This window comes from Ascidia mentula, chromosome 8 (genome assembly GCF_947561715.1).
Source record: "Ascidia mentula chromosome 8, kaAscMent1.1, whole genome shotgun sequence".
NCBI lineage: Eukaryota > Metazoa > Chordata > Ascidiacea > Phlebobranchia > Ascidiidae > Ascidia > Ascidia mentula.
This window is the reverse complement of record NC_138573.1, coordinates 7,731,021-7,748,260: the sequence shown is the minus strand read 5'-3', so window position 1 is coordinate 7,748,260 and position 17,240 is coordinate 7,731,021. Positions and strand designations below refer to the sequence as shown.

Here is a 17,240-nt window from a genome sequence, read left to right as displayed (position 1 = left end):
AAACACTATCACTTACCGTCGCATCCGTGTAATTTGCAGAAAGCCCACTCGGCGCAAACGCGGTCATTTGCGCTGCATTAACACGCCTGGAATGCAAACTACCTTTCTGCTGACGCGGTCCCTTGCTTTGTCACAACAACACATCGCCAAGCCTGCCCAGGACTACTGGATTTTAAAGAATATTTTAGTGTTTATTTAGAAGCCATGTGGTAACAACGTTGCAGCCAATTATCAATTTCCAATATACCACCCCAAAATGTTTTTGAATATGTATTTGACTGAGATCGAAAACAACTTTGGTCGTAACTTAATAATTCAGTGCTGTTAATTGTTTGGATTGTCAAATAGAAACAGAACTTACATCTTTGCTTAGGATTTCATTTATATCAAACACTTAAATCGTTTTGAAACGCTTTGAAACGGGAGCGAAGCAATTCCTCAAAAATCCGATCCCATAGTCAATAATCTGGCTAACCCTCAATCAAATGGTCGCGTCCGCCGGTAGTGCTATGAAACAAACCAACACTTAGCAATAAGACAGGTCGCAATTTGTCGTCAAAAGTCGTGCCATAATAAAACATAAGACATAAAATGGAAAAGGAATAATTGGGAGAGTGCAGAGGTCGCCTGGGGGGCAATAATGACTTGTCCACTTGAGTTGCATCCTGCCTCGTGTCTTCCATTCGTTAAACAAGAAAGCGGACGCGGTTTTTGAGCGTGCTGTGCACCAGATTCAAAACCCTAGAAGTTGTGGCTAAATTATGAATGTCTTTGTCGAGCGATTACGGGTCGCAGGTGCGTGACCGCAGGTCGAACATGCATCACCGCCTCTTTGAAGAAGTTGAAGAGACGCAGGATGTGGTGAACGGTGAATTATAAGGGACTCGGTGGTTGTATGAAACACACACGGAAATGTCAATTGTCGCCAATTTTATTCACGACGAGAGGGGGGCATCCGCTTTGCGACTCCAACTGAGGCTTATATAAACAGTTGGCGCGTGCCCGAGATTTTGCACAAAAAGACCTATTAGTGAGATGCCCGTCTTCCGCTGCCCTCTGCTGTGTTCTTGGTCTGTCAACATATCTCTCTGTTGACCTGCTAATGGGCCAGACCAAAAATGTTTTTCAAAATAAAATTGAACAATGTGTGCCGATAGACCACGGGGATCAATTTTCATTTAAAGACCTCATTTCTGTAAAAGTTTCCAAGTGACGAATTCCAAAATATGTTTTTGTTCGTGAAAAGATGCACATCGATAGATGCCACTCAAAATATTCGCGCAACCTTGTCAAAATTCAAAAAGGTGGTAAAAAAACTATTTTTAACCACAGCAATTGCTTGTTTTCGCAGCTGACCAGTTTGCTCCGAACTGGGTCCGATTGCAACGAGGAATAGAGGCAAATCCTAAAACCTCTCGAGGATATCGTGAAGCCTGTCGCGACCTATGTATTTTTAAATGTCGAAATATTTTAAATGTATAATAAAGCTTGTACTGAAAAAAAATATTTTTTATCGAAAAGTCATATACTGCAAAATGGACAAGTGCTGAAATCGCATAGTTACATACGTTGTGCAACCGCAAAAGCAATACTGGAGTACCAGCGTTTTCCACTGTATAATAAAGCTTGTACTGAAAAAAATTATTTTTTATCGAAAAGTCATATACTGCAAAATGGAGAAGTGCTGAAATCTCATAGTTACATACGTTGTGCAACCGCAAAAGCAATACTGGAGTACCAGCGTTTTCCACAGTATAATAAAGCTTGTACTGCAAAAAATTATTTTTTATCGAAAAGTCATATACTGCAAAATGGACAAGTGCTGAAATCGCACAGTTACATACGTTGTGCAACCGCAAAAGCAATACTGGAGTACCAGCGTTTTCCTGTAACTTCGGCCAGGAAATGCAACGCGCTATTACAAATGCAAATAAACTCCGTCGTATGTATTGTCGCCTTTACCCCGTAGTTAGGAGCGCTGTTGGGTAATACGATGCTTGGCGCAGGCTGTAATCATCGCCGAATAGCAAGTACGGTGGGAGGAAACAGAAGGAAAAAGACTGGTCTCAGCAAGAACACCAGTTCACAATTGCCGGGTGCGATATTTCGCAATTGAACTTGATCTTCCCAGGCTCCCGTCACGTAAACATGGGAAGGTTCACCCTTTCTTTTATCCGAAATAGCTGTTTTACTTATTTTTTATCCAACTTTGCGTTCTTCGCGTTCCAACCCTTTGGGTAATTTTTAAATTCGGAAAACTACATTGGTTTGAAAGCATTCGGCGACCTATACAAGCAAAGGCCTGATTGCTTTGGCGGTGTGGTGCCTTTTCCTTTTGCGATTACTTGCCCATAAAGACTCGGCCATCCACTGTTATAGGTTACACACTTCTTCGGCTCAATATTGCCGGCCGTGTTTATTTATGTGCGTGCCAAATTAAACTGCCACGCGACAGTCGTGCAAAACACTCAGTCACCAAAATCTATTTTCATTCCAGATGACCTTTACGTGTGGAGCACTTGCTTAGGAACAAATCACGTGTCCGGTGACAGATTGATGTTGGGTATTCAACAGAATTTTTATTGGGATCTATAACAAGACGCCGTTGCCCGTGTTGACTGGTGCCGTGTGTTGCATCCTTCCTTATTATGGATTTAAATTGTTGCCAAATAGTTTCCCATATTTACAGTTGAAGGTAATTATTGCTGGCTATACTGCTCGTATCTCGATACCAATTAAACTATGAATGTTTTTGGTTGAACAAACCTATAGTTTGGCACTACGGAAGTAACAACGAAACACTCATAAAACCAACGAATTTTCGAAAAGATGTTTGATTTGTTTGGCAACAAAATGAGATTTATTTTATTAAAACTAAATTATTCGCAAGCAAAAATTAAAGCTTGTTTTTACATATTTTAAATCATCAAAATAAGTATATTTTAGGTTTTATCAGACCATGTTAAATGGGTGAGTTCAATAAGCAATAGAGTCAGGTTATTTAGCTGGCAAGACCGTTCTCACACCAATGCTGCAAGGACGAGACCTATTCCAGCTCACTACAAAAAGTTTTTGGGTACCAAATCCGCCTCGTATTGAAATTGCCTTCTTGTCACTCACCACTCTTCTTGCGGAATATGCCAGTTCACTGTTAGCGCGGAAAGTTCACGTGTTAAACGCCGATGTTGCGCGAAACCCGCCTTTGTATATTAGGAGGTGGCAAGGCAAGTTTAAACGTCAATGAAAGCTAAAATTTTCTAGCCATGTTCTGCTTAGTGATGCATGATCCTGACTCAGCTGCAGTCGAAATAGACAAAATATAATACCTTCAACCATTTCAGGTCAAATCTAAGTTGATGTTATGGTATCACCTTCTTCAGCAGCTGTAAACGTTCTTTTTATCAAATCACTCTTGTTATTAAATTAAATTTAACGGACAAAATTTTGATTGGGGATAATTTATTGGGCGAAACAAAAAATGTTGTACGTCGATATGCATTAAAACGATTCGCTCCAAAACAAGAAAAACGGCCACAAGATGAAGATATTTTGCAACCGAGTGGCTGTAAGCGCGAAAAAAACATTACAGCGAGCGCTTGAAAGCAATAAACAACATCAAACATGGGCTCCAGTGCGACTCTAGGGGCGAAACAAAATTCGTCGAAAATAAACGGTAAAAACACAACAACGGAATTCTTGTAGCGTGAGACGCGAAAAGCATGAAACAAAACAACGAATACACCATACATGGGACGCGCCGTTTCAGGCACACATCCAGTTAAATATCGATCGATGTACGCAGCAAAATGGGCTCAGTTCGAGTAAAATAGTACGCGCGAAACATGTGGCGACTGAACTAAAAGCAACACGCGCGATTATAACAAAAATAGGAAACTTATACGCGAACAGTTCACGCGCAACGCTGAGTTCGGCGCCGAGGGTTGCGTTTTCGAGTTGTACGCTCTTTCATGTGCGAGTACGTCTTCTTACAGCGCTCGGCTTGTGGTGAAGAATGACCACAGTGTTGCGAAATCAACTTAAGCACGCAAATAACATAAAAACATGTGCTAAGCAGCAATACAGGAAGCATCAGGATGTTTTACATCTTCACATTGTCTCATGAAAGAGTTTTGTTTACGTATTGTACGGTTACACTAAACATTGGTATTGTTATGTCCGTTTACGCTGATGGCGCTCAATCCCTGGCCGTACACCAAAGGCTGCATTTCTTGCGACTCACGACCGACCTTTGGGAGGCCTTTTGCAGTGCCGTGGTTTTTTGAACGGCGTGCGCCTCGCGACTGTGGGTCGAGTGGAGGTCTTCCGGCGCCCACTTGACGCCGTTTCGAGCGTGACTTGGCCTGGTCGCGGATCAATTCCTCTTCCTCGTCGTCTTCGGATAGCGAGGAGAGATCTAGGCGTTCGCTCTCGTGACGCGCTGGTGGTTGGGGTGAAGATGATTGGGCATTGCGAGCACCAGATGCTTTGCCTAACTGGGCTCGTTCGATTGCGAGTCGAGCTTCGTATCGGCGCGCCGACTCCCCGGCTGGGAGATCCAGACTAACTGAACTCCCGGGCGGCGAAATCTCGCTTGCATCCGAACCTCGCTGCTGTTGTCGATGGTTGATCAGATACTGGTCGGGGTGAAATTGTCTGTTGCGAGTAGCAGATGGCGTGGGCATGTTCACTTCGTACGGATTGTTTAGCAGCGATGAGTAGGAGTTGTTGGCGATTGCAGGGGGAAGATCCTCGGCCAAGACCTCATCGTCTTCGTGCAAGACACGAATTTCAAGGTCGGAAGGAGGTGGCGGCAGGCCTTCGGATCCAGATGATGACCTTAAACACGCATCCGACTCCGATCCCGAAGGGCGGGCTGACGATGAGGATTCGGGCTCTTCGCTGGTCACTGCCGCGGACGGCGAGGTACGCACTACGTCATCAATATCATATTCCTCATTACGGTACTCCTCGGAGTAGTTCCCATCCAGGCGCTGGGATATGGAGGGCAGAGGTGGAGCAGGTGGAAGAGGCTCGTTACGTCGCAACGGAGGGCGGCTGTGAAAGGAGGCGTTGCTCCTCATGCTACTGTTCCTGCTATCACGGTTGCATGAAGACAGGATGATCTGTTCTATTGCTAGGCGACCTTCTTCCGGAATGCTCTAAAAATAAAATCATGTCATCAAAACTCTATTAGCGATATTCGGCATCGGAAAAAAAAGTTTAATTTATTTAAAAAAATACTTTTTCCAAACTAAACTCCATGTGCGGTAATGTATATTACCAACTTTTGAATAGGAAACCTTACCTCTTCTTGCATAACTAGCTGAAGAAGCTGCTTGTCGCGTCGTTTGCTCTTGCTGTTGCAGTAATGTCCGGGCAACGCGTCGGAGCGGTTGCTGCGACGACTGCGATTGGTGGCGACGCTGCTGATGCTTCTACGCGATTCGGGAGAGCTCGGCAGATCGCTGTACGCGCGCCTACTGCCGGGACATGGTGATAGCGGTCCGGCGCCGCAATTCTTCCAATCGGTGTCGTCCCAATGAAGGCCTGTGTAAAAGGTTTGGTGGTTCACATGACGGTTACGAAGGTACTGCTGAGAAAGTGTGGATATATTGCGTTTGGTGATGATGTGAATTCATAACATCATGCAACGAACAGAAGACATCGAAAACGTGACATCATCTTGCAATGCATGACATTCCAACAAGATGACAGTAACGGTATGACACAATGTCATCATTTTTAGGGGTCCTAAATTGGGACAATGTTATTTCACCAATTATTCACTGGTAGGTAACTGCAGCAAATTAAGTAAGAAAGCCCCGGGGCTTTGTAAATACTTCCTAATAAATCCCACAAGAATTCGGTCTACACTTGTTTCTTGCTATGACTTGGTTTGGACACTTGACACAAATATGTATTTTGAACAAATATATGACCCTTCAGTTTCTAAGAAACTCTTCATGATTATGACACGACCATGCGGGCGCAGAGATGCACGAGCTGTCAGGAGCAGACGATGACTGGACAAAACGTTTTGTTTTGAACCAAAGCACAAGCGGCAGGCGGCGGAGTGCGAGGAACGACCGTGGCAAACCGCAACCCGCTTGCGTGATTCACCTTTACGTGGAAAGTTCCAGAGTTCGGACTGCGGCATCTCGCGGTCGGAGCAAGAGCAAAAGAAGGGCGAGTGACGAGCAGGGGAACACTCGGGTCCCGCTACAAGTGTATGGTCTGGGTAAACTTTGACTCTGAACCAATTATATGGAACCGCCTGATGGAGGACTGATTAACGTAATAGTCTCGTTACGGAGCTACCGATTATAGAGATTTTGCACATTAAGGCAATTTTTGGTTTGAGAAATCTTCCATTATACGGGGGCATGAGCGCTACGTTCCGAGAACTTAAACCAGCATTCTTGTGAGCAAAAAGGTACAGTAGCACTAATAGACAATATTAAACTCTAGTCTCCAACACGAGTTAATCAACATAACACAGCTTCTAGTATAAGTACAACCTACATAACATGCACACACGGCCAGCGCACCAAAGGGAAAACCTACTTTGTTGGTCATTGATCGAGTAGTTGCTGGTCTTGTGCTCCGAGGATGGGTAGTGACGTCCAGATGACGATGCAGAGTCGTTGTACTGCGCAGAGGTTAGTATAGCAATAATTCGTTTGCAGTTAGTAGTGGTATTCGGATCAGTGGCAAGGGTTTAAGTTTTACGCTATTGGTCAAACCTTGTTACAGCAAACAATTAGTTCACAGGTAGCCAGATATACGTAGTCGGTTATTGCCATCCAAAGTTCGACGGTGCAGGGTAATTACGTCGGAAGTGCTATATATCGTTGGCATATAACGTTGTTAGTTTTAATGTGTTTATCACGCGCACTACATAAACACGATCTCCGCCGGCACGTGCTTCGTTTGTTTTTACAAGACATTCTTATGTTTACAGTCGCAAAGTTACGTACTCCAAGAACGAGAAAATCGTGAAGGCGCAAATTATAAGGTTTGCGCCACAAGTTAACGGTTGAGCTCAAATTTCGCGCGGTTGCACCGAGGAATGTTGAACCGTCGACGGCTGCAGCGTGCTTGGCATTTCCAATTACAGTCAGTAACCCGGCGGGGAGAGTGCTCAATTGCCACAACACACGTGGCCGCCAAATTGTTAAGTTAATCGGTCTAGCATCGGGCTGCAGAAAACCGTAATAAACAAATCGTCTGCCCGTACCTTGCCCGGCTCGTATTCTTGCCACGAGGCAGGCGGCTTCTTGATCGAGTCGTTGTCCGATGCAGACACAGAGGGACTCACAGGGGCAAGCTGGGGCCGCACATAACACAGCGGAACGCTCTGTTCCTGTGTAAATAAAAATGGGTGTAAATAAAAGCAAAATCTTGCAAGAATTGATGAACGGAACAACAAATGTGTGCAAATGCACTAAATTTTGCACTTAACTGCAACACACATGAATAAACCTTGCAAAAAAGGTGATGTTTAAAGTTTACCGACGTTTTCATACCTGGTCATCTCGATTGGCAGGATCGAGAGGGTATGAACCCCGCGAGCTTCGCTGGTATTGAGCTGGCCGAGGTGGCATCCGTGGCGGCGCACTGCTGCTACCTCGTGGCGATCTTGACAAGTAATCTACATGGGTGATGCAAACGATAAGTTTCAATGCTAAGAAAACTGGTGTGTTGATATACAACGAGCTCAAAATACATAATATCGTTTGATCTCCATAAAAGTGCATCACTGGGTATGACACATTTTGTCTGCTTCGTTTCTGAAAGATTACCGCAAATCCGAAGAGCACCAAATGCAAGATTACAATAAACAAACCCTTGCCTGTGTATGAAGGCACTCGTCGGATATCCTCACTGTGTCGACTCCCATGTCCGTACTTTGCGGCGCGTTGCCTCCTACGGTACAATATGATCATCACGACAATAACAGCTATGACCAGCAGTGCAACCACAGAGAGCACCACAGGCACAACTGGTGAATTTGCAGTGTTAGGACTTTTATCCGAATCCGTTGGATTCACCATAAACGGGTTCTTTTCTCGGCAGCGCGGATCGTCTGAAACAAATGCATTGGTTACAGTTTCGGAATGCGATTTTTAGGTCGGTAACGGCCACTTTTTTTAACAGTTAGTACTTCTGTCACTTTGTTAAGACGTTAAGTTTCAGGGTCGTTCCTGTGAAATGCGGGGCCCGGCTGACACCTGTACATCGCCCCAAAAAATCATCACAATTTCCAAAGTAAAATTCAGGGGCGTGACCTTTGTTTGGTCTCCTAGTTACCGCGGTGCTAATTTTGGATGAGCAAAGCCACTTTGTCAGGCACGGGTCCTAATTTGGCCAAATCGGTTAAAGGGGCGACCCTAGTCAAGTTACATGCCTTTCTAACACTTATGCAAACACACGAGAGCAAAGGTACCATAAAAAAAAACAAGTCTATCAACGCCTCACCTTGAACTTCGGGTGTGCAGTTGCAGGAAAAGCCGCCGCGGTAGTTGAAACAACTTTCCAGTGACCCGCACTTTTCTTCTCCTTCCCCAGTCGCACATTCGTCCACATCCACCCCGCACCTCTGACCTTTCCAACCGACTGGACATTGACATCTTCCCGCCGACAATTCGCACGTTCCTCCGTTCTTGCACGGACCAAGATTTCCGCAGGGAGCTCCGTTCCCCACCTCACATCGTTCCCCAGTGAAACCCAGCGGACATTGACATCTTGAAAATACACGCAATGAAACAACATGAATACACATTTGCCACGTGAGTTGATTTGACGCTATCACCCTGCACAAAACTGTTCCAAAATCTTAATTTTAAATAAAGAAATAACCGCCTGAGCTATAAACTGTTAAATGACATTGTCATGTTGCAAACGTATCGAACACATACTACGATTATATTCAGAAACGTTTGGAACATTGCAAATTTATTACTCTGGTCTTCTATTTGTATAGATACACCCCAATTTTTGCATCTAACAAATAACATTTTCTGAAACATATCTATACCTAGCTCACAAGAAAAACATGTCAATCGTACCTGATCTGTGAACCTCTAGACAGGCACACGCCTTCGTTTTGGCAAGGAAGGCTTCTGCAGGGATCTTCCATCTCACACGTTTCGCCGTAAAAACCAGGTAAACACCGACACAAGAAACCTCCGTCGGCTACAGGCAAACACCAACCGCCGTTGTTGCAGGGTCTTATGTTGCACACTTCCATCGAAATCATTTTCTCTTGGCACCTGTAAATGTAAGGTTGGCATTGTTAGGCACTTCATTTGGATAACTGTCTTTCACTAACATGCAAAGCTAAAAACATAGGTGAATATTTTAAAAAATTACAGCGTGTTTTACAATTTAACAACAGAACTGGAAAATTATGTTTCGGCGCATTTTAACGGTACCGCGCCACTTGTAAAATCCAGCTGGTATTTTAACTTTGGAAATAGGTGGTGTCATATAAAATTGGGATACACTGACTGTATACCCCTCCAGTCAAACCAGACTAAACACATGTTATGTCCACGAGTAATATGGCACGTACGTATCTAGTGCGTTCTTCTGCGATTGAATTGTGATAGGGAAACGTGAGCTGCCAGATGTAAGCTCGGGCAACGGCGTCTCGTTGATCTCGACGTCCTCCAAGCAACCCCGAAATCCCTGTTGCAAACCACGCGGTGATCTGGAATCCCTCTTCGCGCTGTCGTCCGCCGCGGCGTCTCGCTTTGATCTCCCTCTCTCCAACATGCCGCCGATCACAACTGTGGATAGATCTGGGCGGTTGCGGCCAGCGGCTGCTTTCGAGGACGCGCCGTACTTGTGGTTCAGGGTAAGCTTGAAGGCACAAGCCGGATCCGTGTCGTCCGAATGCAGAGGTTGGATGTCGATGTCGTGCCATTTACCATCGTTGACGTGGACCACGTCACGTACCATGGTCTGCGTGCCGCCGCCGCAGTTGAAGGTGTATCGCAATAAACCGTTCCGAGTTTCCAAGCGTGCGAAATCTCTGCTGCCGCCGCTGGCGTAGAATATGGTGGCGTTTGATTGATAGGTACGAAGTCGAAAGGTAATGTGGAATGGTTCCTTGCGAAGTGCCCCACTCAGTTTGTAAACAACATGACCCTGACCACCAAAGGAAAGGAGAGATATTTCGTCAGGTGGGCTGGAACAACGATAACCGTCAATTTCGTTCTCGTCAAGCACACAGTCTCGACCGGGGGGACAAGGGTTGCTGTCAGTGCTACAAATCGATTTGCATTGCGGCCCAATTCTTCCAGGAGGACAAACGCACTCCTGACTACGGTGAAACTTGTGGCCGACAAAACTCCACGAGTCTGAGCTGACGGGAGAAGGCATGTCATCTTTTGTCCAATCCACCAAAACTGGCAGCTGTTGGCATTTGAAAGCACAACTGCGGCGAGAGCATTCGATCGATTCTATGCTGGCAACCTTGGTGCGAAGACGGTCCTCAATGAACGCGCTGTTTTGTCTGAGGCTTTGGGCCAACGGGGTGGAAAGATAAAATCCTGGAGAGGAAGAGCGAGCGCTGGGAGGTTTGCGAACGCTGAAGAGAAGCTCTACCGAGGTTCCTTGCTGAAGAAGCGAAATTATCAAAAGATCTCGGTCACCTTGGAAACCGGTAGGGAGAATTTCGGCCAGCTTGGAAATAAACAGAGGATGGTGTAAGGATATGTATCTCTCTACACTCTCCATATTACTGAAAGTGATAGACACGCTGCTCTCTAGCGCCTCTTGGGTGATCATTTCCACACGAACGGGGACTTTGGAAACGTTGTAGAGGCTACCATCGCTCACTCGCACCGATATCGTGTGTTGCCCGATTGTCAAAGGCCGTACAGCTTCGATGGCGCCCGATTTTGGGGTGACAACGAATCGCTCGAAGTCTTCCGGCAACGCGAGGGAGAACTGTAGCCGCTCGGCATCAAATGGGTCCCGATCTGTGGCGCGAAGACGGTTTACAATCATACCACCATCGAACTGGCCTTCGGATGTACTGATGAAGACGCGATGAGGCGTCAGGCGGGGCGGGTATTGACTTTCCTTCAATACGACTACAATCAGGTTCAATGGAGGCTGTGAACTAAGCGAAATGGGTTTGCCAGAGTCACGAACGGAGACCACAAGACGGTGGACCACGCGATGATTGTTGCGTATAGATCGAATATCGTCGAGTCTTAGTGGCGTCCTTGATTTCAGCACGTTGCTTTTGTCAATGTAGAAGAGATCTGCAAAGAAAATTGCATATGACTTAAACGGTATTTGGTACAAGTAAAATTTGATATATGATAAACAGTCACGGATCCACCAATCAAACGAAACAATGGCACTTTTACCTTTGTCATTTCCATGCTCGATTACGTAGTGGAAAGGTGGTCCATTATCCACGCCGTCCTCATCAGTGGCATTTAATTGTACCAGACCGTGCACGACAGACTCGCTTGAGCTTTCTTGCACGTGCACCGTACAGTTAGCGCCCTCCAACGAACAAGAGACCACATCTTGTTTACCGCTACGAGGCGCGGATACTACAAAATGAGGACGCACGTCGTTGACGTCCGTCACCAAAACAAGGATGTCGGTTTCGCTGTAACGAGCCGGTTCTCCTTGATCTGTTGCGACCACGGTGATGGAATACGAGTTGCGACGCTCGTAGTCAACACCCGGTGGCGCCAAAGACATTTCTCCTGAGGTTGGGTCAACAGTAAAGGGGGCGTCCCGGAGCTTGAGCGAGTATGTTACGTTGCCTGCAGCACCACTGTCCCGGTCGGTTGCGGAAAATGTGGCGATCACACGACCTTCCTCGGCATCTTCCGGAATGGGGAACTGTGACAAAAGAAGAAGTGATCATAGCATTAGAAACGATTTAACAAATTTTTGAGATTGGTTAAGATTTCCTTGTCCCTGACAACTCCGACATGCATTGTGTGAAAGTCTCAATCAGTTTGGAATAGAATTCTTCTACATCCTTACATACCTTATTGGAAGAAATTGTAAACGACGGCGAGTTGTCGTTGACATCTTCCACTTGCACGGACACTGTACATTCGCTTGAAAGAGGATTATCGCTTCGGTCGGAGGCAGTTATTGTTAGCACATAACTGACGTCACTCTCATAGTCCACATTAGCGATAAGGCTAACTTCTCCTGGAAGTACACAAAAATTTTCTGGTCTGCTGTGGTTATAGGTTTAGGCAGAAAAATATACTTTACGCATACCTGAATTTTCGTCAACAGCAAATTTGCCGTGTTTGTTGCCGTGCGTGATGGTGTATCTCAGGTTTGCGTTCGCTCCAGCGTCAAGGCTCTCGGCACTCACACGTGCCACCACGCGGCCAAGAGGTGCGTTCTCGCGTACACTTGAGTTGTACTGAAAAAACACAATTGTCACAAACAAAGCCAAGCAGCGCTTCTGTTTCCGATAACTCTTTTAACTCTTATGCTTTCAATTTAATCGAGATTTTAGTAAAATGCATTAATATTTACCAGTGTGTGCTCGAAAACAGGAGGGTTGTCATTTACATCCAAAACTTTCAGGTGCAGGATCGCCGTGCTCGAAAGTCTCTTTTCAGTTCCGTGGTCATAAGCCTACAAGTTCAAGGTAACTCAGTCATTGTCGAAACTGAACTCTGTCCGCCAAACATCCGAAACCACACTTACCATAACGTGAATTTCGTAGGACGCAACAGTCTCCCGATCCAGTTCCCCTTTGAGTACGATGATCCCCGACGCCGGTTCGATGTAAAACTGTCCGTCAAAATCGTTCTGGAGCTCGTAGGCGATCGTACCGTTCGCACCTGTGGTGTTTAAGCGCATGGTTAGGTGCTTGTCAGGGTGTGAAAGGCGCGTGGGCCTCGGAAATTCCGCGTTACCCAGGTCTCCGTCGTAGGCAATCACGCGATGAAGAAGAGATTGAACCGGTGTATTTTCGCGAACTGATGCACGCAGCGACGAGGGGTCGAAGGTCGGAGCGTTGTCATTCACATCTCCCAATGCCAAGTGGACCTGAATAAAATATGGCGTTTCGGTTGAAAAACATGCAAGATTGCTGATGTTGACAACTTCCGCTACCCTGCTAACCCTGGTAATTGTAAATCGTATGTGGAGTCGATGAATACGTCCATTACATCAGTTTCACAACTTGGAATGTAATCTAATTATTCATTTTGTCCGCTTCTTTTGGTCAAACACGTGATTTTGTTGTTGAAAAAATTACCTGACTCGTGCAGCTTCGTCCACCTCCATCGGAGCTTGTAACGCTCAATCTGTATTCGCTAATTGATTCGCGATCCAATTGACCGTCGGTATAGAGTTTGCCTACACACAGAGGGTGCCGTAAAAACCAACCGATCGAAGTTTTAGTATAATGACACACAAAACTCTTACCGGTTTTACTGTCGATACTAAAATTGTCTGTTCCCTCTCCAAGCAATGTATGGGCATTGACCCCGTTGGCGCCCTCGTCCGGATCGAACGAATTCACTTGCAGTAATAATGTATTTCTTGGAGCGTTTTCGGGAACATCCACTCGATAAGTGAGCTGTAAACAAAACAAATTGCCCTCGTTATGTTAAAACCCATCTCTGAGACACAAAATAAAAATATTGTCAGGTTTCTACCAACCTGTTGGCAGTAGGGAGTGTTGTCGTTGTCGTCAGTTACATTCACAGTGACTTGGGTACTGGTCATGTGCAGGCCGTCAGTAAGGACAAGTGTGAGGTTGTAGCTGGACTGGGTTTCCCTGTCGAGACTTCGAACCACCTACAAGAACAACCACTCCGTTGAAAATTACATCATTTATGCATTGTATTCTATGGCAATATTTCGCCTAGATACGACACCTTAAGGCCAACTTTGAAATCGGATTCGGTTGCAGCACCAACGCGTTTCCACGCAGGCTCAAACACGTGACCGTCGTCTCCCGATGTGATGAAAACATTCAGATTGCTGCATTCCGGTGAGTCGCTGTCGCTGGCACGAGCAAACTTAGCTGTTGTGTAACCTACCGGCGCACTATCAGAAAAAAGATGTGAGTTAGTTTGGAAAGTACTAAATAATCAACAAAGCGGAATTAAAATTTTACTTTTCAGGTATGGATATCAGGTAGGTGGTTTCCGCGAATGCGGGTTCTACGTCGTTGACGTCAACCACTTGGACGATAAGCTGAGTAAGGGTGTTCATGGAGGTTTCGCCATTGTCACTTGCTTTGACGTTAATGGTAAACGAGCTATTACGCTCCCGGTCTATAGAATCCAAAGTCGTAATCTCGCCGGTTTGGTTGTTAATGTTAAACAAGGCTTCAAGTTCCTCGCTCGGATTTTCAAAGCTGTAAAATCGTATACGATTTGTTGTTTGCCATCCATCCCCGGTAGGTATGTAATAATACACATGTGGTGGTAACATTTGTGCCTACCTGTAAGTTATAACGCCGTTTGGCCCTTCATCAGCATCTGTAGCAAAGACAGTAGCGACTGCTGTCCCAACCTCGGCGTTCTCCACAACAGAAGCGATGTAGTTACTTGTAGAGAACACTGGGTCGTTGTCATTAACGTCATCCACGACCACAATCACCTGAACAAACATAAGCATTATAGTTTTGTGTATAAAAAGGAAGGTGCGCCAAGCACAAATACCTGTGTAGGCGTGACAGCCTCGGATGCGCTTTCAGGGTATGCAAATACAGTTAGCACGTGTTTTGATTCCGTTTCCCTGTCCAGGGGTCCCACAACCGTTATCGTTCCTGTTGCGGGATCAACGGAAAATGTTTGTGCCTGGTCGTCTAAAATATCATACATAAAGTTACGTTTGGTCTGATTTTTTCATTAACGGTGCGTCGCATTTACAACTTACCTTCTTCTGTAGTAACAGAATTGTAATCCCGCGCTAGTTCGTAGACTGCTGGTAAACCTCCGCCGATTTTCGCACGAACGCTTGTCACCTAAACATAATGTTACGCCGTAATACAACTGTAACTTACAACACAATACCCATTACAGAGCTCATAAATGTTATTATTTTTGTACGTTTTGTAATTTGTAGTAACTATATGGTTTTGAGAAACTTAACACCGCACTTACCTCCGATCCAATACCAGCGTTTTCTGGGATGTTGACGGTCACATTCTTCTGGTCAAACACTGGAACGGAATCAGGATCATTTGCGACGTATATGGAGACACTGACAACACTGGAAAGTTGATTGGACTCTGTGTCATCGCGCGCACGCACAAAGAAATTGAAAACTTGAGCTCCTCCTGTCATAAAAGAATTTGTAACGTTAATCGATCTACACCCTATACTGTTTAAGCTGAGGAAAATGCCCAAATTGTGCGTGAGGCCACCCGGGAAAGGTTGAGTAAATTAACATAGCTTGGCTGGAAAATACCAGATCAAAGACCGAAGGCGGGGTTTTTAAACAACCCTCCGCCGCGGGCGAATCAATTCGGCGACGTGCCGAGACGACGCACCACAAAGATGGCAACAGAACTACTTGTTTGCGCAAGCGCAACGAGGGGATCAAAAACGGGGGTTCGGACAGAGACGAACAACGAATCGGCAGAGATTGCTTTTAACCCGTTTCAACTACCGCAATGCGTTGCACGGCGATCAAATATTTAAACGAGCCGCCAGTAGCCGCGCGGCGTCGAGTCGGGCAGAGAATAAAAGGCGGTACGGTTTATTTTAATATACCCACCTAGACGGCGAAGTGGTTCGCGAACAGAAATTTCTCCAGTGTCGAAATTGAGGTTAAAGTAGGTCTTCGCGTTGAAGATGTCCTCGTCATATGAATACATCACGCGACCGCTGGCGCCACCGTCGGCGTCCTTGGCCATAACCTGTGGCAACGGTATGTTAGGTTGAGTCTATCAGTCGTAAGTGCGTGAATGACCACAATCAGTATAACACCGACGTTCGTTTGTTTTGTTCGCTTACCTGAAGTACAGGATCTCCAATCTGGGCTTTGTGCATTACCACGGAAGTTGCGTAACGATCTTGCGAGAAGACAGGGGCATTGTCGTTGACGTCATCGATGTGCACGCGAATCAAGCAGAGCGCAATCCGACCTACGAGAAATTCCAAGCCATTATTTAATGCCTTCGACGTGGTTTAGCAAATAAACCAAACCGCACCTCTTTGATCGACGGCGGTTGCTTCCAGTTCCACGATGACGTCGTCGGTTTTAGGACCGCCCTGGCGTCGCATCAACTCCTCCCTGTCTAGGGCGCCTTGCGTGTAAACGCTGCCGCTTACACGGTTAATGCGGAACAGATCAGATAGCCAAGTGTCGGTAACAAGCTGGTAGATGACATCGCCTTCCACTTGGGCCTTAATCTGATGACAAAGAACACTCTTGTTTATTTTACGTAACGTTTTCTTGTGCGAAAAAGTCAAGGAGGATGGGTTATGTAGTTTTTTACTGACTGACACCTAATAACATGCAACATACAGGACACAGGAACATGTCCTTATGTTTAATCCCGCCTAAGAAAACGGTAAATATTTAACAGGCATGGCACGAGATCGTCAGTAATTTCAGCAAATATTCCAATAGTGGCGAAATCTCATTAAAAATAGAAAACAACGTTGAATGAGCTTTGTATGACTTTATGGGCTAAGTTTTATTGACTTAACAAGCGAGGTAAATAAGGTTTGCTTCTACCTTTCCAATTCTCCTTCGGTCCGACAAATTTTCCCTCACTGTAAAGTTGTACACGGCTTGTTCGAATTGAATGGGCAAAACATGTGTGTCGTCTGAAACCACTCGTAGTGTCAGAGGACAAGTTGTTTCGAAAACACCATCCGACACCAAAACCTCGTAGGTAATGTTGATCGGTGTGAGTTGCCCGATTGAGGGGCTGATGGTAAGGAGACCTGGGCGACATGAATTGGTTTACTTTACAGAATGTCATCATATGCTTTTTAGGTAAGAAAAAAGTCGTAGTTAGCAGAAAATGTTTCTTAGTTAACAGAAAAGTCATCGTTTCCGTGTACCCGTTTGTTGGTTAATTTCAAGAAGGGATTGTGCTTCAGGTTGTCGTACAGAAAACATTAGGTGGCCACGATCCGTTGAATCCGGATCCCAAGCATCGATTTTACCAACAGTGGAACCGGGTTTTGTAGCATTGCTTACAACCAACTCGTACCGACTCTGCAAACGAAAAATACATATATAAGCAATGGAGCCAAAAACAT

General features: G+C 45.5%; 1 protein-coding gene across 3 annotated transcripts in view; it reads right to left on the bottom strand.

Moving 5' to 3' along the window:
- Positions 1-3,448: 3,448 nt before the first annotated feature.
- LOC145911417 (protocadherin Fat 1-like) overlaps positions 3,449-17,240 on the bottom strand; it is a 49,315-nt gene continuing 35,523 nt past the window's right edge. The window contains exons 23-51 of one of the 3 annotated variants that reach the window (XM_082998739.1): positions 17,040-17,196; positions 16,708-16,919; positions 16,178-16,379; positions 15,981-16,111; positions 15,742-15,883; positions 15,126-15,301; positions 14,899-14,986; positions 14,682-14,827; positions 14,462-14,619; positions 14,132-14,374; positions 13,890-14,061; positions 13,672-13,809; positions 13,435-13,588; positions 13,265-13,365; positions 12,921-13,053; positions 12,709-12,845; positions 12,535-12,636; positions 12,268-12,418; positions 12,026-12,195; positions 11,385-11,874; positions 9,575-11,276; positions 9,069-9,272; positions 8,479-8,744; positions 7,853-8,086; positions 7,527-7,651; positions 7,238-7,363; positions 6,565-6,649; positions 5,306-5,547; positions 3,449-5,159 (exon numbers count right to left, since the gene is read on the bottom strand). In XM_082998739.1, coding sequence (XP_082854865.1) covers positions 4,155-5,159; positions 5,306-5,547; positions 6,565-6,649; positions 7,238-7,363; positions 7,527-7,651; positions 7,853-8,086; positions 8,479-8,744; positions 9,069-9,272; positions 9,575-11,276; positions 11,385-11,874; positions 12,026-12,195; positions 12,268-12,418; positions 12,535-12,636; positions 12,709-12,845; positions 12,921-13,053; positions 13,265-13,365; positions 13,435-13,588; positions 13,672-13,809; positions 13,890-14,061; positions 14,132-14,374; positions 14,462-14,619; positions 14,682-14,827; positions 14,899-14,986; positions 15,126-15,301; positions 15,742-15,883; positions 15,981-16,111; positions 16,178-16,379; positions 16,708-16,919; positions 17,040-17,196 — 7,392 coding nt within the window. In that variant the 3' untranslated portion in view covers positions 3,449-4,154. The other 2 variants (XM_082998741.1, XM_082998740.1) reach the window with 2 other exon arrangements.